Raw genomic sequence first — 17,638 nt, 5'->3', positions numbered from 1 at the left:
AATAAGCACTCTGAAATGCTAACAACCTTCTCCTTCTATAATTCTATTAGCAAACTCTTCGCTCTATCTGCTACTAGCTTCGCGAGTTCTTAATAGAGCTTATCTTCTTAGCGTGCGGCGTGCCACAGCTGCTGTAGTTCCTTATCTTTAAATATCCTAATCTCTTTTCCGAAGTTGATTTCCTAGGCACCCTCGGTGTTGGTAGACAATGTCGATATTGGGACCCTTCTAAGGTGATCATCTTGGAATAGCCTTATAATGCGTCCCTTTAGTCGTTTATCAGAGTGGTTGGCCGGCATATCCTGGTCCCGTCGAGAGAGTGCGTTAGGCAATCCGCCCTTGCGGCCCGGCCTCTATTCGAGCTCGAATTAGAACCTAGACAGGAACTCCGACCACCGCACTTATCTCTCTGTTAACCTCCTTTCCGAGTAGAAGTATCTTAGGTTCTTGTGGTCTGTTAGGATCTTGAAGTGCTCTACTGCCCGTAGCTCTGGTTCCTACTGCTCTAAACATCTGAGAATGGCGAGTAGCTCCTTGTTATAGATAGCGTAGTTCGCTTCGGCTGCCGAATGTTTCTTCGAGAAGTATGCGACAGGTCGTACCAGTCTATCCTTATTATCTCTCTGTAAGAGCACGCCTCCCGACGCGAATCCTGAAGCGTCTGCTTCTAAGATAGTCTCCCTTTCTGGATAGAAGTGTGTAAGGATCGGGGCCGTGATCAATAGGTCCTTGAGCTTCTCGAAGGCTTCTTCGCACAATCTATCCCAACGGAATGGCACGTCCTTCTTCGTTAGCCGCGTTAGCGGCTCCGCTATCACCGAGAAGTCTGGCATAAATATCCTATAGAAGTTCGCGAATCCGATAAAACTCCTTACGGATTTAACATTCGTTAGGGTTGCCTATCCCTTCACAGCCTTAACCTTCTCTGGGTCGACTCGGATCCCACACTCCGCCTCGATAATAAACCTAAGGTATTTCATAGCCTTAACTTCGAATTCGCTCTTGTTGATGTCTAGTTGCAGCCTAGCGTCTATCAGTCGTTGGAGGACCTTGCCGACTTTGTCGCGGTGGTCTTGCAGGCTTCTAGAGGAGAAGATCAGGACATCGTCGATATACGCTGACATAAAATCATCTAGGTAATCCTGGAGCACGCTGTTAATATACCGCTGAAAGGCTGCTGGTGCGCCTGTTAGGCCGAATAGAACTACCAGCCATTCGAAGGATCTATAGCGCGTTCTGAAAGCTGTCTTTTCTTCGTCGGCGGGGGCGACCCTGATCTTATAGAACGCTGCTATAACATCTACCTTAGTGAACTACCTTGCCTTGGCTATAGTTCGCAAGGTCTCGCTCAGTAAGGGCAAGGGATAGCGGTCCCTCTTCGTTATATGGTTTAAACCTCTATAATCTACGCAGAAGCGGATGCCTCCACCGGGCTTCTTCACCATAAGGACTGGTGCTGCGGCTGGCGAGCTGCTGACTCTAATAAATCCCTTGTCGAGTAGTTCTGTGAGGGTCTTTCGTAGCACTAATAGCTCCTCGCGGGACATGCTGTAAAGCGGTCCCCAGGGTAGGGGCTTCTCTCGGCCATGCTCGTCTTTTAGCACTTCGATCTTCAGGTCCACACCTGGCCGATGAGGGGGCAGCTGGTCGGCCAGTTGCTGAGAGAAAGCTCGAGACCACTTGTGGTACTGTGGTGGCAGCTTCTCCATTACGTCAGTCTTCGGTTTCGGTCTTAGGGCCTTGTCAATATCCGCTATCGTGACCGAGTGAACTCCAATGCCGCCTTTTCGTTTGTCACGGCGTGCCTCTGCTAAAAAGGTTGCGGCCATGATATTAGAGACGTCTAGCTGGGGAGGCTAGTAACGTCGTCGGTCTCGTACTTGAACTCTACTAGACCCGATCTCGAGATATCCTTCCTTTGCGTAGATGTGAACATCCTAGTCTTCTATCTATCGTTTACCTAGGATTATGTCCTAGTTAAGATCGTCGATAACGTATATAAAAACACGATGCTGCTGATGTCTATCGAGGTCGATCGACATATACGTGATCTTGTCGATTTTGACCTCCTTGCCGTCTCCCGCTATATTCTCTAAGATGCGCGGCTGAACGCGTATATGTAGCAACTAGAGAGAGTGAAATATGCGCTTACTAACCGCGCCGTAGCAGAGGCAGCTATAATCGACGAGAGATGGCATAAAGTCTGTGCCGTTTACCCTAACGTCTGCTATGAACGGTTCCCCGTCTATTTTTGCTTTTCCGCTCACATCCCATTCTCTTACAGCCGCCGCGTGTCCCTAGTCTAAATCTTTATCGCTATGAGACGAAGCTTCGTCTTCGGCGATCTCGGCATTAGTGACCGCTGGTCGTGTCGGAGCCACGGCATTGACCTGAGTGCGACGGGTCGCGTTTGCGGGTCGGATAGGCGCAGCCAATGGGCAGCGCTCGATCCTGCAGTTGTCTCTTCCACAACGAAGGCAACGCCCTTTACGGTAACGGGCGTCTATCTCGGTCTGATCGACCTACTTTGCACGCTTGCCTAATAGCGCTTGGTCTTCTGGTCGGTTGGATTGGTGACTATATGTGTTCTTATCACCGCGGGTACGCGCAGCGTTTACTTTCGCGGATGCTTATAGAGTTGGCTCCCATTCCATTATATCCTCTCGTCTAACTTTAGTTTTCTGGCCGGACTCTTTCTAGGCGGCCTGGCCTCTATGGTTCTGGTGGTTGTTATAGTTGTCCGAACTCTTTATGTTGCCTCGGGGCCTTTTCCACTGACCCAATAGTTCTATCTGGCTGCTTAGCGAATCGCATCTCCTCGCCAGCCCAACGTAGCTGCTGATGGCAGAGGGGTCAGAGCCTATAAGGGCTGCTTTTATTTTATCGTTTAGTGCCTCCTAGAGGTAGGAAATCTTGCTGTCGTCTGGCTAATACTCGGCGTTGGCATTGGCGATCTCCCTCTTAAAGCGGGGGTAAAAGGACGTAAATGGTTCATTCTCCCCTTGCTTAATCGAATGTAAGTTGCGTGTAGCTCTCTGCTTGCGATCCCTCTCCCCGTATAATAACTCGAGGCGGTTGAGTAGTTTAGCAACATTGAACGTTTTCTTCTCGGTTTGCATCTCTATAAATGTGGTCACGTTATCTTTAGCCTTGCCTTCTAGGCTCATAAAGATGTATATAAAGTGGCCCTCTGCATCTCTAAGGGCTTCTTTATCGACTCGTAGTTTTCCTTCGGTTTCTAGTTTCTAGCTTCGCCACTAGGCCTTATCGCCGCCGAATTTCGGGATATCTCGTAATTTAGGGCGCTTGGTTGGATGAGGGCTGTGAGTGGCGACTACATGGATGTCCTCGATGGGGACAGCCGGGGTGACAGATGGCGTCGGCTCTGGGAGTTCAGACGAACGGGATTGCTGGTGTTGCTGGAGTTCCAGGGCAATAAACCGTTCTTCAAACTGGGTATTTCTTCGGGAATTCTCTTCTCTCAAACTTCGTATCTCGGCAACTAGGGCGCTGAGGACGTCCGGCTGCATGTTGTTATCTTCGGCCATCGCGACTTCGCTGAACGTTAATAGTTCCGACGGGACTCAGTTACTTTGGTGTCTTCAGTGTCTTTAGTGTCTTTAGTGATCTTGATAGTATGTGAAAGGCCTCTAGTGAGTTGATATAACTAACTAGTCCCTATGCTGTTTACTATTAAGATATAGAAGAAAGGAAGAAAGAAAGAAAATCTACTACATAAGAGCATAACGGCATTTTATAGCTTCGAGCCAATGGAAGGTTCTAGAAGCTAGGCGGCGCAGCCGCCGTTAAAGCGGCTTGCCCGTTACACCAATGCGTCTCAACAGGCACTTAAGAGCATTTAATCCCCATAAGTTTTACTTCTTAGCGGAACTCCATTGAAGCAAAGTTGGTCCCTGCGTCGTGTCGAATGGTGTCAGGGGGTCCAAGGTATGTGTCGATCCAGACGGTCCGAAGGGTCTCCCATGTATCCTTAGCTAACATTGAGGGTAGGAATCTTGCTCCCTGGAAAGCAGTGGCTGCGTCCATAACGTGCAAAACAAGGCGTTGTAGGCTTCCTAGGTACATCACATTAACGATGATTTCGTAATTGAACTCTTGGTCATCCTTGAGGGTGAATTTGAAGCGTCTCGGGGCTTGCGAGTGCATTTGACAGTGATGGCAGAACTTAGAGATAGTCTCTAATGTGCCTATCGAAACGTCGCTGTGGCCGGCTTGCTTCAAAAGGTGATATAGCTTAGGGACTGCTGGGTGTCCAAATCGTCGGTGAAGTGTACGAATCTCAGTCTCTATAAGAAAAGCGATCGAGTCTTCAGCTTTCGAGAGAAAGAACCAGGGGTGTCCCCATTTTCGGGTGACAGGGATGCTTATTTGGCGATTAGTATAATGATTAGTACAATTGAGTGTGTCCGTAATGTTGTTAAAGTAAGGGAGTTATTAAAATGCCCCCGCATTTCAATAGAATGCCCCCAAGCCGTGGCTTAGACTGTGGCGGACGCCTTATTCCCCACCACGCCAAATTTTTGCTGTGTACTTTACTAACAGTGTCTCACGCGGTCTCAGCCAAGACAAATGCATCTTTGCATTACATTACAGCGCGGCTATGTTGCAACAACGATACAGTCATGCCCGTAGTCCAATTCCTCCTTGCGTAACGCAGCTATCGCGATCTTGGCATCATCAATGGACTGGTCTATCGCGCCTTCGACTTCTGGGTCAACGTAACCTTCGTAGGGCTGATATTTGAAGATTTTGAAGTCGAATCGGCCTCGGGACCCTTGAATTGAATGAAGCCGAATCGGGTGAGGTCTTCAAATTCGACGAAACAAAAATCAGGAGTCTTCATTCAATTCATTCATAAAAATTGTAAATAAATAGCGATATAGTCGAAACGTAAGGCGAAAAAAAATTATCACCCCGCTTCGCGGCCAAGGGGACATATAGGGAGGAAAGGGTCAATACCCGAAGCCACCCACCAAGGGCCTCTTCCCTATTCTTCCTCGGTAGGCTCATATATACATCAATAAACAAGCTACTTTGACCCTATCATTAAGGGGTTTGCCCCGCGCGGACACGGTAACTTCGAGTTCGGCCGCGCTTATGATGACGCTCTACGTATTTAAAAGTCTATTATATGTGTTTTAGTTAGATTCCACCGTCCACACTCTACTAGCAAAATCCTAGTCCCGCGCCGCCCGCGTCTAGCGGGGGCGTCGCTAGGGAAATCGAGGCGAAGGACGGCAGTTAGGGCGTCTATATATTATAGTATAACGACCCTAACAGTGCCTAATACGCCACCGTTTTAGCAATCTTGCCACCCTATACGGAGTATTAAAAAACACTATAAAGCTTATAAATAGTGCTATTTTATAATGTATATAATTTAAATATAGTGCCGCTCGAATGTTCTAGATTTTCTCGTTCGGATAATATAACCCTCGATAGTTATATATCGTTAACATTTGCTTAAGAAATGCCATATTATCTTAAAGGCAATTAATAGATAATACATTTTTTAGTTAGAATACTATATTTTAAGCATATATTAAGCTCGGCAACCTATATTCTAGATATAGAATATAATAATTATACCGCTATATAGCCCCTAGCAAGCTAATTCGAAAAACGTATTTAGATCCCTTAATATCTTAATACTACGCGAACAATTAGAAGTAACACGAATCGCATTAGCTCGCGATTTAGAGGCTATTAGGGACTTATCTACTCCTCGAGCCTAATATAACTGCTACTTGTTTATCTATATAAATTAGCCGATTAGGAAGTACCCGAAAAATCTACATAATAAGGATATATTATACCAACTAGCCGCGTTCAGACGCGTTATTTCCGCTCAGTTTAACCACCTGTTAATTCTACTGCTGTCGGAAAGACAGGGTCGTCAGCCCATCCACCTTTTGCCTGCGTGGCGCAACGGTCTTCGCGACAACTGCCACGACATTATTTTACCACGACCTCGCCTAATTCCTGCTTCGATATTCCGACAGCGGCTTCGGATCAGCCCCCGAATCAACGCTCTAACCGACGACCTATCCTACCCGTTCAACCCCGACTCCTTGACACTTTATTGTGGTTTATTTGGTGTCGTTCCGACTACCTATGTCGCGTCTATTCTCGAGCCTTTTAGCCAAGATCAGGTAAAACTTTATTACTCTCTAATCTACCCTCCTTATTTAATCACCTTACGAGTGGATAGCTAATTATAATATAATACGTAGTATGGCCCCTGCTAAAACAAAAACATCTGCCGTAGCGAATTTCTTTGCTCTAAGGACCCGGCGTAAATTGCCAACGCAGAATTATGCCCGCATCGAACGTCCTCAATTTAACCCTCGGAATCCCCCGCGCGCGCGCGCTAATTCTAGCGCAACTCCGGCTCCTTCCTCTCCTCTTCCAACTAGCGAAGATATAATTGTCTGCGCGCCCCCGGGTCATCCTAACTGTGAGTCAGATGATGACATGCCCGACGCGGATACACTAGAGCCGCCATTGAATAGTAGTCATATGACGCTCGCAGAGAAAGCCGGACTTATCAAGAAGTGGGCCGACAATAAACAAAAGCATGTTCGCAAGAAGAGAGACAAGAACAGCCACGTCTATTAGTATATGCAGAGGGAAGCTATAGACAGAAGCTTTTACTTAGAGGATAAGGATAGGCCGAAGATCTTCCAAGAGTTCCGGTAGACTTATATAGAGTGCCTTCAAAATCCCAATACTCTTCGGAAGAGATTCTAGGTCCTCGAATCGAACCGCCGAGGGGTTACCTCTAGCATAGGAGACCATTTAAAAATCCACGGTATTACGAAGGAATCTCACCACGCTCGAATTAATGGATACGGCCGCGCCATTAGTGGAGGAGATTATATAGAGGCAGACGCATAGAGCGGTCGACCTAGGCAGAGAGCAAGACTTATAGCAAAGGAGTCTATCCGCCGGTAGTTTATAAAACACCGACAACCCTTCTCTGTTATCGAGACTCCTGTTTTTTAAGAGATGTTCTTGGCTTACAACATAATATATATATATAGGAGTCGTATAACGTTACGTAATTATATATATATAGACTTTGTCGAACGCAGGGAGAAGCTAAAGATTGAGCTTAAGTATAATTATGCTACTATCTCGTTTACCCTTAATATCTAGACAGCACCGAATCGGGTGCCTATTTTCGCTATTATTGCGCACTAGATTACACCGGAATTTAAGGAGAGAGAGGAAGTTATTGAGTTTATTGAGCTCAAAAGATCTCACACTAGCAAACAATTAGCTGAGATAGTTAAGAGGACGCTTAAGGAGCTTAGGCTCAAGCCTAAGCTTCTCGCTATTACGGGAGACAACGCCGGCAATAACGGCACACTCTATTAGTCTTTGTACGATTCTCTTAAGACCAAATTCGACGATAAGGTAAGCCTAATAGGGAGGCCCCGCATACGCTTTTACGGTAGGAAGAGTTAGATCCGCTATCTAGCTTATATTACCTCGCTTATTTATAAGGGCGTCTTGCAAGATCTTAAAGTAGGCACAGCGAAGGAAGCTAAGAAGATGCTTAATAAGTGGGACGAAGAGAATAAAAGCAACAACTACACCATTCCGGGAGACTCTAGTCGAAGTAGGATTGCCTAAATCCGCCTCCTCAATCTCTATATATTGAGATCCGGGTCTAGGGAGCAAGACTTCAAAAGCATGCCGCGCACGCACTACCGGAAGCCAACCTACGATGTCGACACTCGCTGGAATTCGGCCTACGAAATAATTGACCAATTCCTCGAGCTTGAGGCAGAGTATACTGAGTTCGTTAATACTCACCCGCAAGTTAAGTGCCTCCTACCCTTATCAGAAGAGATTGTCGCTCTCTATTAACTGCGGAAGGTTCTAAAGCCGTTTAAAGACCACACTCTAAAAGTCTCCGAAGTTATGCCGCCGATCTCACAAAGTCTCGATATTTATTGGGATTTGGAAGCTCTCCTTGATAATATAGTCGAAGGAGTTAGCGACTTTATAGACCTTAATATGTCTATTCGAGACGCCTTCTCGAAGGGCAAAGCAAAACACGTTACTTATATAAAGAAGCTTAACGATTAAATAATGCTATTCGCAGCTCATATCCTAGATCCGCGTTATAAAACTTACTAATTGGAAATAATAATACCGGATCAATACTCTAAGATTATAGCTAAAGTTAAGAAGTATTTTAAAACGGAGTGGCCAGAGCTAGTAGCATTAAATGCCACAAACTTAACTATAAGCTAATCTAGACTAGCTGAGCGTCCTTAAGGAGTCTCTATTGCGCAATGGAGAGCTATCTAAATGAAGAAGGCGAGGGAGGCGGAGACGGGCGCGGCGATCCCTATTTCGGAGCTTGAACGGTGGTTTGCAGCTCCTCGAATAGAGTTCGACGAGTCTATTGCAAAGTCTCCAGACTTCCTACTAAAGTGGTGGAAAGAATATAAGGTCGAGTGGCCACTTTTGGCTGCGGCGGCGCGTGATCTTCTCTCTGTCTCTGGCTCTAAAGTTGACGTGGAACGCCTCTTTAGCGGTTGTAGAGACGAATTCGGTATCCGCCGTCACGCCTTGAAGGCAGATACGGTGCGAGTACTAACACTTTTACGGAGTGCTTATACTTAGGAAGATAAGATCGATCAGGCGTTGATCAAGGCGGCCATAGAGTATGACATCCTGCCCTTTGCCAATAGTATTATTTAGAGACCAGACCACATTCCGGGCAAGCTAGAAGATAGTATGTATAGATATACCCTCATTATATATGTAGGTATATGCTAATCTGTGTTTAGGCGAGAATCCTCCTTAACCTCTTCCTCCCACCGAGGCTCCCACCGAACCCCCTACCCCTAAACCTCCTGCATCCTAAGCCGATAAGTCTGCGATATCGACCCCCTATCTAGATACAATGGAGGCTTCGGAGGATTGGGGCTCTAAGAGTGTAGCCGTGTACAGTGGCGGATTCGAACGCGTTGTACCGACGTATTTTAAGGATTCGGCAGAGCTTTAAAAGTGCTTATTTTCAGTCGATTTACCTAGGACAGGCGGATCAGTATTTATGTAAGTTAATTTTTATAGTATTCGGGATTATCGACTTCTTAGAAGGCTATAACTTAAAACTATATACTACTTATTGGCGTTTTTGAGGCATCTTTGCAATCGCTTAGGTACACACCAAATTCACTTCGTTTAGGGGATCCCTTTAAACCATTTATGAATGGCCTGAATTGGCCTAAACCTAACTTGAATCGCGAAAATTGGAGCTTGAAGATTTTGAATTAAGATCCAAAAAATTCAATTCATTTGATTCATCCTTCATTCAAAATCTTCAAAAAATTCACCTTCGTCTATCACCCCTAAACCTTCGTTATCTAGCCAAGCCGGCACTTCCACAATATCGTCAGGGTCAGGGTCGTCTTCGAGGCGTTGAATCGTTCGATGTGATGCACGAGGCATCTCGGTGCCGGGCTCGTACGGGTCTTGTTGTGACTCTAGCCGCTAGAGGCCAATATCCGTTAATGATATTATCTTCGTTGTAGCAAGGGCAGCCGGGGCTATAGATAACGGAGGTTGATACCTTTCTGCCTCGTATTGCTCGAATTCCTCAATAAAATCAGCAGTGGCTTTGTCTCGCCGTGTCCTCTTTGCCGTGCCCGACTTCAAGTCGTCACGAGGGCGGCCTTTTTGCTTCTTGACGAGCGGTTCGTACGGTGCCGTGACCGTATTGGTATTATCATCACGACCCCGACAGCGCTGCTGCCGCCAATAAGGGTCAATCTCTTCCAATTCGATATAACCTTTAATATAGAGGGTTATGTAAATAACGTGCCGATAAGGGAGCCTATACGCCGTAAGGAGACTGCAGTGATAAGGGCTAGGGGGCGGCTTAGAGAGATCACTTATAAGGCTGCGTTTTTCCCGTAACATTAGCACTATTGCCGTAGGCGTCACTTGCTCTCGTATAAGTTCGAAAAGCCGGATAAGTAACGATGTAGGCACCTTACTAGTGACTTTATTATCTGCTGCTTTAACGGATGCCTCTTAATTAGCCTAAAATCGATTAAGGATACGGAAAACGCTAGCAAGATCGCTAGTGCTACTCTAGACCGACTTCTTCATCGTGGCATATAGGGACTCGACGATCGAGGTTATTATATGCCTAAAGTAACGATACCGATTAATAAAGTAGGCCACGAGTTTTTCTTTCTAAGGCGCAATCCACGTATTTATAGCGTATTATATAGCGGCGGCTAGATAACGCATTAGCTGCTGTATTTGCTATAGATTGCGGTCGAAGTCGTCGATTATTGCACTTTGCAAGAGGCTATTCTAATCCTTAAGGAAAGCAGTAAATTTAGCTGCCCGGATAACCCTACCGTTAATGCCTTTAACTCCTAGGGGGAAATGCCTCTTCGTGCGTATAAGGACGTTCTTATTAATATACTAGCGGCATAGTAGATATAGTATTAAGTAGAAAGTTAGATTGTTATTTAACGCCTTAATTAACGCGAGGTCTCGGTCTATAACGATAATGCGAGGCCGTTATTCGATAGATTATTTAATAAGGAGGCGTTAGAAGTAAGCGAGAGCCTAACCGTAATCGGCGTTAGTCTCGCTAGCAAGGAACGCTATAAATATCTAGAAAGTCTTCTTATTCGGCGACGATCTATAGGCAGTAAAAAGAGGGAGGTTAAAGCGGTTAGTCTTATATATATAGTCGAATAGTATCGTATAAGGATACTAACGATAGAGCTTAATGCTATTAACCGGGGCAATAAAGAGATATTAGAGGCGGTCTTCTTAGTCGCGGCGCTTAAAGCAAATATAGTTATCTAACGGCTATAATTAATCGAATAGCTATTATAGCTTAGATCGACCGTTAAGCTCGACGAGGCGATATTATAATAAAATATTCCGAATATCTTATTAATTCGCATTATAGATCGTAGTCGGATAGTTAGGCTCGTTGCGGAACGCGGATAGTATCTGCCCTAGTCGCTGGCCCTCGTTCTAGCGTATAACGATATCGTTAAGGCGTTAAGTTAATACGTTAACGCGGTTACGTGAGAAGTTAGCAGGACTCTCGGTAGGATCGTGGTTGTGTTGCTGCCTATTAGGCTCGACGATCTAGGCGTTGGAGACTTACTTAATCGTAAGTCTAACCCGGCATTAGCACATTTAAGTTAAAGTCTTACGGCGGGCCTTCTCTTCGATGCTATTTGCCTTCTAAGGCTTATACCCTAAGCCCTTAGTATAACGGAGTTTAACCCTCGTAATCCTATTATCTAGCGTACGGGATGGGACTTTTTCCTTAATTCGGTAGGCAAAGCCCTTATTAAGCCTAACGGCATTAACTACCATGCCCCACCCCCCTTTCGGTAACACCCACCTTTCGGTAGCGCAATTGAAAAATTCTCCACCAAAAGTCTACCATTTGAACTACATGAAATATGATCAGAACTTAACATTATAAACACAAAAAATATATCATTCCGTAGAGAAATGGACGCTCTTATATGTACCGGCGCTTTTACCATTCGCCCGGATCTGGTGGTGACTGGAAGGGCTTCGGTGCCACCTTGACTTCAATCACTGAAGCTGTCTCCACCTCTGAGACCGCCTCCTCCTCTGTGTCAGAATTCAGCACAACGGCTATCTCTTGGCTTTTAATTTGGGAATGGCTTCCTCAGCCACCAAAGCTTCACTGAGAGTCATGAACCGTCTGTTCGGGTTCGGAATTGCTCTCCTCTTCTTGCCTCTCTGCAGCCGGGCCACTTCTTCCTCTAGCTTCGCGATTCTGTTGCTGTGCTCGGCAAGCGTCTGTTCTTGGGCTTCAAAGCCTCTAGCTATCACGGCGTATCGTCTCCGGGTGCCAGGAGTCTTGTTCTTTCCGAAATCGCGAATCTGGCGGCTGTTTCTTGGCGTATCATCAGAACCCAAAATGGCGCGGACTTTGGAGACGTCTCTACAATGTCCGCGTGAATTTCTGGATGCCGCAATGCCTTGGATCGTGAGATCGGCCAATTCCCAGTGACCCTCCAGCCGGACAATATATTCTTTGCCGTCATTCCAACCTCGCGCGCTTTAGCATATGCCCGTATAAAATTGACCTTATGAACAGGCGCAGAATCGGTCACACAGGTCAATTTCTGAAGTTCTTTCCGGTAAGCTGCCTTGGAGGCATTGAATACACCGTTATCTAACGGCTGGAGGCCATGAGAGCAGTGGGCAGGAAGGTAACAGCAATAAACGTTGTTCAAAAAGCATGTGGCCATCCATGCATCCTGGTCTCGGTTAACAGTAATTCCTACAGAGGTGGATAAAGAAACGCACCGTTGCATGACTTCCATGTCCATCTAATATGATCAGTCTAGCATCTGAGGCATCGGCTGGTCGCGTCTGGGGCAAATAGACCCTCTCAAGCCACTCAATAGCGATATGGTTGTCCGTCCATCCGTTGGGCGACGTTATGTAATGCCAGTCGGCTATTTTGCCGAATTCCGTCAAGAACCACTGTTTCTGAAGCTCTTTGCCCTTAAAGATAATGCCAGGGGTAAGGACACGGCCGTCCGCGGTGATAGCTTCAATAAATGAGGTCCAGTTGCGGGACTGTGGCCCTTTCAGAAGGGCCTTCCGTTTTGGGTCTGCACTCCCAACCACAAGACTATCCAAACCTGGCAAAAGAGTCTGGTTAGTAAAAGTAATGAAAGACAAGCCAAATACTCACCAAAGCCAGACATAATACCGCCTTCGTCAACATTCACGGTATTTTCTGGTTTAATCCATCCATACTCCTTTCCCTGATATCGAAGAACCAGTGAACCGCCCGAGGCGTAAAAGCATTAAATCGGTTAGCTTCCTGACGTCTCCCACGCTTGTTCTTGATGTCCGGATGGCGATTGATGAATTTAGAGACCCAGTTGCGCCCCACTGTCCGCTCGTTGTTCAGTTGCTTTATAAGAGCCTCCACACATGCGCGGATCTGACTGTGGGAGGGAGCATAGCCGAGAGACTCTTGGCGGAGGATCCAAGAAACCAAGCGAGCTTCCTGAGACTTACTCAAGAGTTGACGAGGCTGGATCTGATCAGCCAGGGCTACCTGGCCTTTGAGTCTGTCGGAAATAGACTGCTGAGGTATGTCATACTTTTGGGCGGCGCGGTACTGCGACAAGCCGTTTTTTGTGACATCAATTATCGCATTAGCCATAATATCCTCCGTATAAATACTCCGAGGCCGCTTTAAGGTCATTTTGGTCATGTGGTGGAGGAATAACGAGAAGAATCATCGTCAGGAGGCGGAAGGAGATTAGGGGGTTGGATGGTAATTTCGCGTGCAAGGTACGCACAGGCCGCAGACCCTGTACAAACATTCAACCATCGAAAAGTAGAATTCAATCAATCCACTATCTACTCCAAGTGACGGCTTGTGAATATCTTCAAAGCTGGCTGGAATCCGTGTAAGTGAAATTGATGGTTTTTGGTGGGGATATTTTCTAATGCGCTACCGAAAGGTGGGTGTTACCGAAAGGGGGGTGGGGCATGGTATAGCAAGCGCGACTTACTAGGTCTCGAATTCGCGGCGGTATAGTGGCTCTATTATAGTATTGCGTAGGTAGTTCTTAGTATTAGCAATGCCCTTACTTTATAGTAAATCTTACGAAGAGAGGATATAAGTAGGTATTAATTATATTATATATGCCCCTTCTAATACCTTCTTCTAGGCTCCCTATTAATACCCCCTTATTAGTCGTATAGGTGCATTCGCTCGGGCGGGGGCTTCCGTCGGCAGCCTTACTATTTGCCTTTCGACCTCTATAGACGGCCTTATTCTTCTAGCTTCTACGGGTAGCCTCATTATTAGCAGTGCTAAACACCCTCTATATACGTCCCTTTCTATCTCGCCCAACGGGGCCCTAAGCGGTACCTATACCCTTTATAGTCACCCTAAACTTAATATCTTAGACGTGCTTCGCGATAGTAAATATAGTATTTTGCGCGTTAATCTGCTTAATAGACGGTGTAGGTATATAGACCGATATCTAGCTTACTAGCTGTTAAGCAGGGAAAACGATGGTGTGGTGACGCCCTTGTTATGTGACCGTCTAAGCCACGACTTGGGGGCATTCTATTGAAATGCGGGGGCATTTTAACAACTCCCAAGATCAAAGTCAGAGCACGGGTGTCGCTTGGTAAAGCTGAAACAGTAGGCTTAATCACACAAACAACATGTTCGGCCCATACTCGTACCGCAGGCACCCAAAATCCGTATAGCCTCCTTGACCATCGTTTTTACCTATTTTGCAACTGTTAGTAGTGCATGATTCATTCGGCCGGTGGCTGCCTCATATTTGCGAAAATCGTTTGTCACATTGGCGCAGTTTGCCTCCGATGAATCAAGAAGCTAAGTTGAATTCATTCGGCAATTCGGTATTTAGCGGACGACGAAGCGAAAGAAATAGTTGTTATTATAGTAATACATCTTGTGGACGCTGTTGGTGTTGTTATCCAGCTCTCTGCGGCTGTATTCCTTGCTAAACCGCGTATCGTATTGTTCCTATGCCCTATACACTATTATTGTGTTAGTTATCTTCCGAAATTTTAGGCCCTGAAACATCCCGTCTAGGTCACTAAGCGGCGCCCCTGATGTTATAGTGCGGCAATCGTTTCTAACCCCGGTTAACGAAACTCGTAAGTCTACTATAGGTTCGACCTTGTTGTTAGATAAAGAACTTGATGATGTCGACTCTGTGCTTACAGTAGATGATGCTGCTCGCGATATATCGGCGGACTCGGAGACTAATTCACTTAGCTCTCTTAATGCCGGCTGCTTGACCCTTGAACTAGTCGAGATAATGGATGTTGTGAGGGACCATTTCTTCGTAGTAGGGACTGTCCCCTCTCTCCCGAGTATCAGAGTAGGTGCGTGGCGATCATTATAGCAGCTTTGAGTCCTTTTAGGACCTAGACGTAGGAGTTTATAGCCATTTAACGTGCCCTATTTCGCCGGCGGTATTACGGAGACGTATGGAACTCTATAGCTCTTACCAGTTTGCGCGTAGCCTAGTATCAGCCTAGGGTTTAATTTAAGTATAGGCTAGTGCTCAGGAAGCCTAAGCCTATCAATGAGGTCGAGCAATATATCGCCGCAGGTAGCTTTTTATTCGCTAACCGTAGACGTAGGACCTCCCGCCCTTACCACTGTCAAATGTAAGACAACCATATCTTGCCCGCCTCGGTTGGTTCAAAATGCCCAGGTAGTATTCTCACTTCTTCCCGAGCTCCGAGCCGTGCATGGAATAATCCTATATATGCTGCAATAGGTAATAGATTAGTAGCCAAAGCCGGCACATAGCTTGCGGGCGGTACTTAATATATTCTATAATAGTGGCCGGCGTATTACTTACCGGTATAGCAACACGGAGTTTTAGTTAAATTGTGCACTGTTTGCTTATAGGTTCACCGGGCGCAGTGTTACGGCTTGGGACCCGCAGTATCGTATAGTAGCGAAGTATGTCGGTCTGCAATTACTGGTAGCATGATAGATGCTCGCAATAGGCCTTTAAAAGAAGCCGAATATTAACCGAGTATAAAGCCACTTAATTATAGGCCTTAAGTACGATAAAAGATTATTGTGTGCCGCGTTAACACTTATCGTAGAGATAGCAGATAGTGCTATATAGATTTAAAGCTAAATAACTTTTCCGTTATCGTTATAGCTTTCTAGTTAGGTTTAATTACCGTGGTACTCGGCCAGACAATTATACGCTATAGAGAGGAGAGAGAACGCTTATAGTGGCAAATTGACCCTAGTATAGCGGCCGTAGAGATATCTAACTATGGCGGTACCACGGCTCCTAAGTTAACTATGTCTATATTAGTGTAGAGCCCTCGAACCGATCGATTTTATAGCGAAAACGGGGAGGAAGGGTAAACGGGCGACGTAGAACGATATATTAAGTGTTTAAGCACACGGAAGTTAGGGAATTTACGACTAGGGCGTATTCTTAGACGGAGACGCTAACTTTTAAGGGCTAAAGGAAGCTAGGCCTCCTACTACTTCCTCTTAGATACTATTCTAGAGCTATAGCTAGGTCTACTTAAGTGGTCTATATTGCCTTACCCTTACGGCCGAAAACCTATTCGGCCGCTACGTTTTTATACTATCTCTAGCCGACCTAGTCGTCCTACTTAGAAAGTTATTAATATTAAATAACTAAGCTAATATTAAGGTCTTTAGAGGTATATTTACGGCGAAATACAACGAGGGCGGACAAATTAAAGGTAGCGAGTTTAGTACTATATCCTTATCGCGTATATCGTAAAAAGCATTTAAGGTTATATAAAAAGCTTTAGCTTTAATCTACGATATATATTTACCTACTTCCTTATTAGGTCTAAGCCGTAGAAATAGTAACTCTATAGAGCTCGCCCTTAATAAAGCCTTTAGGAGGGCTAGAGCCTAGAAAGCGGTAGATTAGCGCTAGATCGTTATAACGTTTTAAATTTATAAAAGGGCGAGGCTATACTATAGGCGACGGAAGAAACGATGGATTTAGAGACGATATAGTAATGTTCGCTATAGACCTAGAGGACGTTATATTATCGTCTCCGCGCGGCTATAGGCTTCTTTCCGACGGGTTCTAATAACGTATATAATCTTTAATATAAAAGCTATTACTATACTCTTACTTTAATATCTTTTAATAAAAGTCGTAGAAGAAGTATATAGATATAGTAAAAAAGGTATACTATTTATACCGTAGCGTACTATAAAATCTTTAGTCCCTTACTATTCTTATATATAAGTATTAGTAGATACTATATTACTATTCTTATATTACTATCGGTAAGAAATACTAGCGACTCCTTTTCGATACTAGAGACATTGCCTATCGGTAACGCGAAAGCCTCGCTTAAAAGTATAGAGATTGTTTTACTATCTTAATTATAGTTAACTATAGCTAGAGCTTTAAATATATAGTTTAGGGCGGTTATTACGCTATATAGTATTAGCGCTCTAGCGGTTATTATAGTATTAAGCATCCTTATAGGAGTTCTTCTATACTAGATTAAGAGGAGAGGGAAGAATAGTAGAGCGGACCTTAGCGAAGTAGAAGAATTACTAAATAGCGACTATTTAAGGAGGAGAAGCCGCGAGCATCTAGCTAAGCTCCCTATATAGGATTATAGTTTAGGTAGTTTCTTAACTTCTCTTAAGGCGCCTCCTAGCCTTCTCCGGCTAGGGCGTAATATTATAACCTAGACTAGCCCGGACCCCGCCCCGATGCCTAGAGAGCTTTAAGGGTGCCTACCTAGCACTTTAGTCTAGCGACTAGACCTCGCGTTATCGATCGCGTAAGTAGTATAGATATAATTAACGCTATAAGCGTTAGTAGCGGGGCTAATAACTACGGGCTATTAAAACGTTTACCCTAGGCTTATTCTAGCTACGAGTTCTAAATTACTATAGTAGGGAGATTCGGTACGCTACTATCTAGGTTTACTTATATATAGGTTACTTCTAACTTAATATATTCTCTTCCTAGGGTTTATTAAGATTATACTAGTAACCTATCTAGAGGTATCTAGAACTTCGACGTTA

The 17,638-nt window shown here is 45.1% G+C and overlaps 3 protein-coding genes across 3 annotated transcripts; all 3 read right to left on the bottom strand.

Moving 5' to 3' along the window:
* Nucleotides 1-899: 899 nt before the first annotated feature.
* Nucleotides 900-1,709, bottom strand: HRG_05293 (reverse transcriptase (RNA-dependent DNA polymerase) domain-containing protein; the record flags this gene model as incomplete). The annotated part of the gene is made up of 2 exons (XM_044863764.1): nucleotides 900-1,272; nucleotides 1,318-1,709. 2 exons carry the CDS (start codon nucleotides 1,707-1,709, stop codon nucleotides 900-902), a joined length of 765 nt encoding a protein of 254 aa, XP_044720296.1.
* Nucleotides 1,710-3,257: 1,548 nt separating this feature from the next.
* On the bottom strand, nucleotides 3,258-3,548 carry HRG_05292 (uncharacterized protein; the record flags this gene model as incomplete). The annotated part of the gene is made up of 1 exon (XM_044863763.1): nucleotides 3,258-3,548. The coding sequence occupies one exon, from the start codon at nucleotides 3,546-3,548 to the stop codon at nucleotides 3,258-3,260; it is 291 nt and encodes a 96-aa protein (XP_044720295.1).
* An 8,744-nt stretch (nucleotides 3,549-12,292) lies between these two features.
* HRG_05291 (DDE superfamily endonuclease domain-containing protein) lies at nucleotides 12,293-12,776 on the bottom strand (the record flags this gene model as incomplete). Its single annotated transcript, XM_044863762.1, has 4 exons — nucleotides 12,293-12,320; nucleotides 12,370-12,392; nucleotides 12,451-12,710; nucleotides 12,764-12,776. 4 exons carry the CDS (start codon nucleotides 12,774-12,776, stop codon nucleotides 12,293-12,295), a joined length of 324 nt encoding a protein of 107 aa, XP_044720294.1.
* Nucleotides 12,777-17,638: the final 4,862 nt, after the last annotated feature.

The sequence above is a fragment of the Hirsutella rhossiliensis genome (genome assembly GCF_020360975.1).
Source record: "Hirsutella rhossiliensis strain HR02 chromosome Unknown scaffold00005, whole genome shotgun sequence".
Taxonomy (NCBI): Eukaryota; Fungi; Ascomycota; class Sordariomycetes; order Hypocreales; family Ophiocordycipitaceae; genus Hirsutella; species Hirsutella rhossiliensis.
This window is presented reverse-complemented; position numbering and strand designations above follow the sequence as displayed.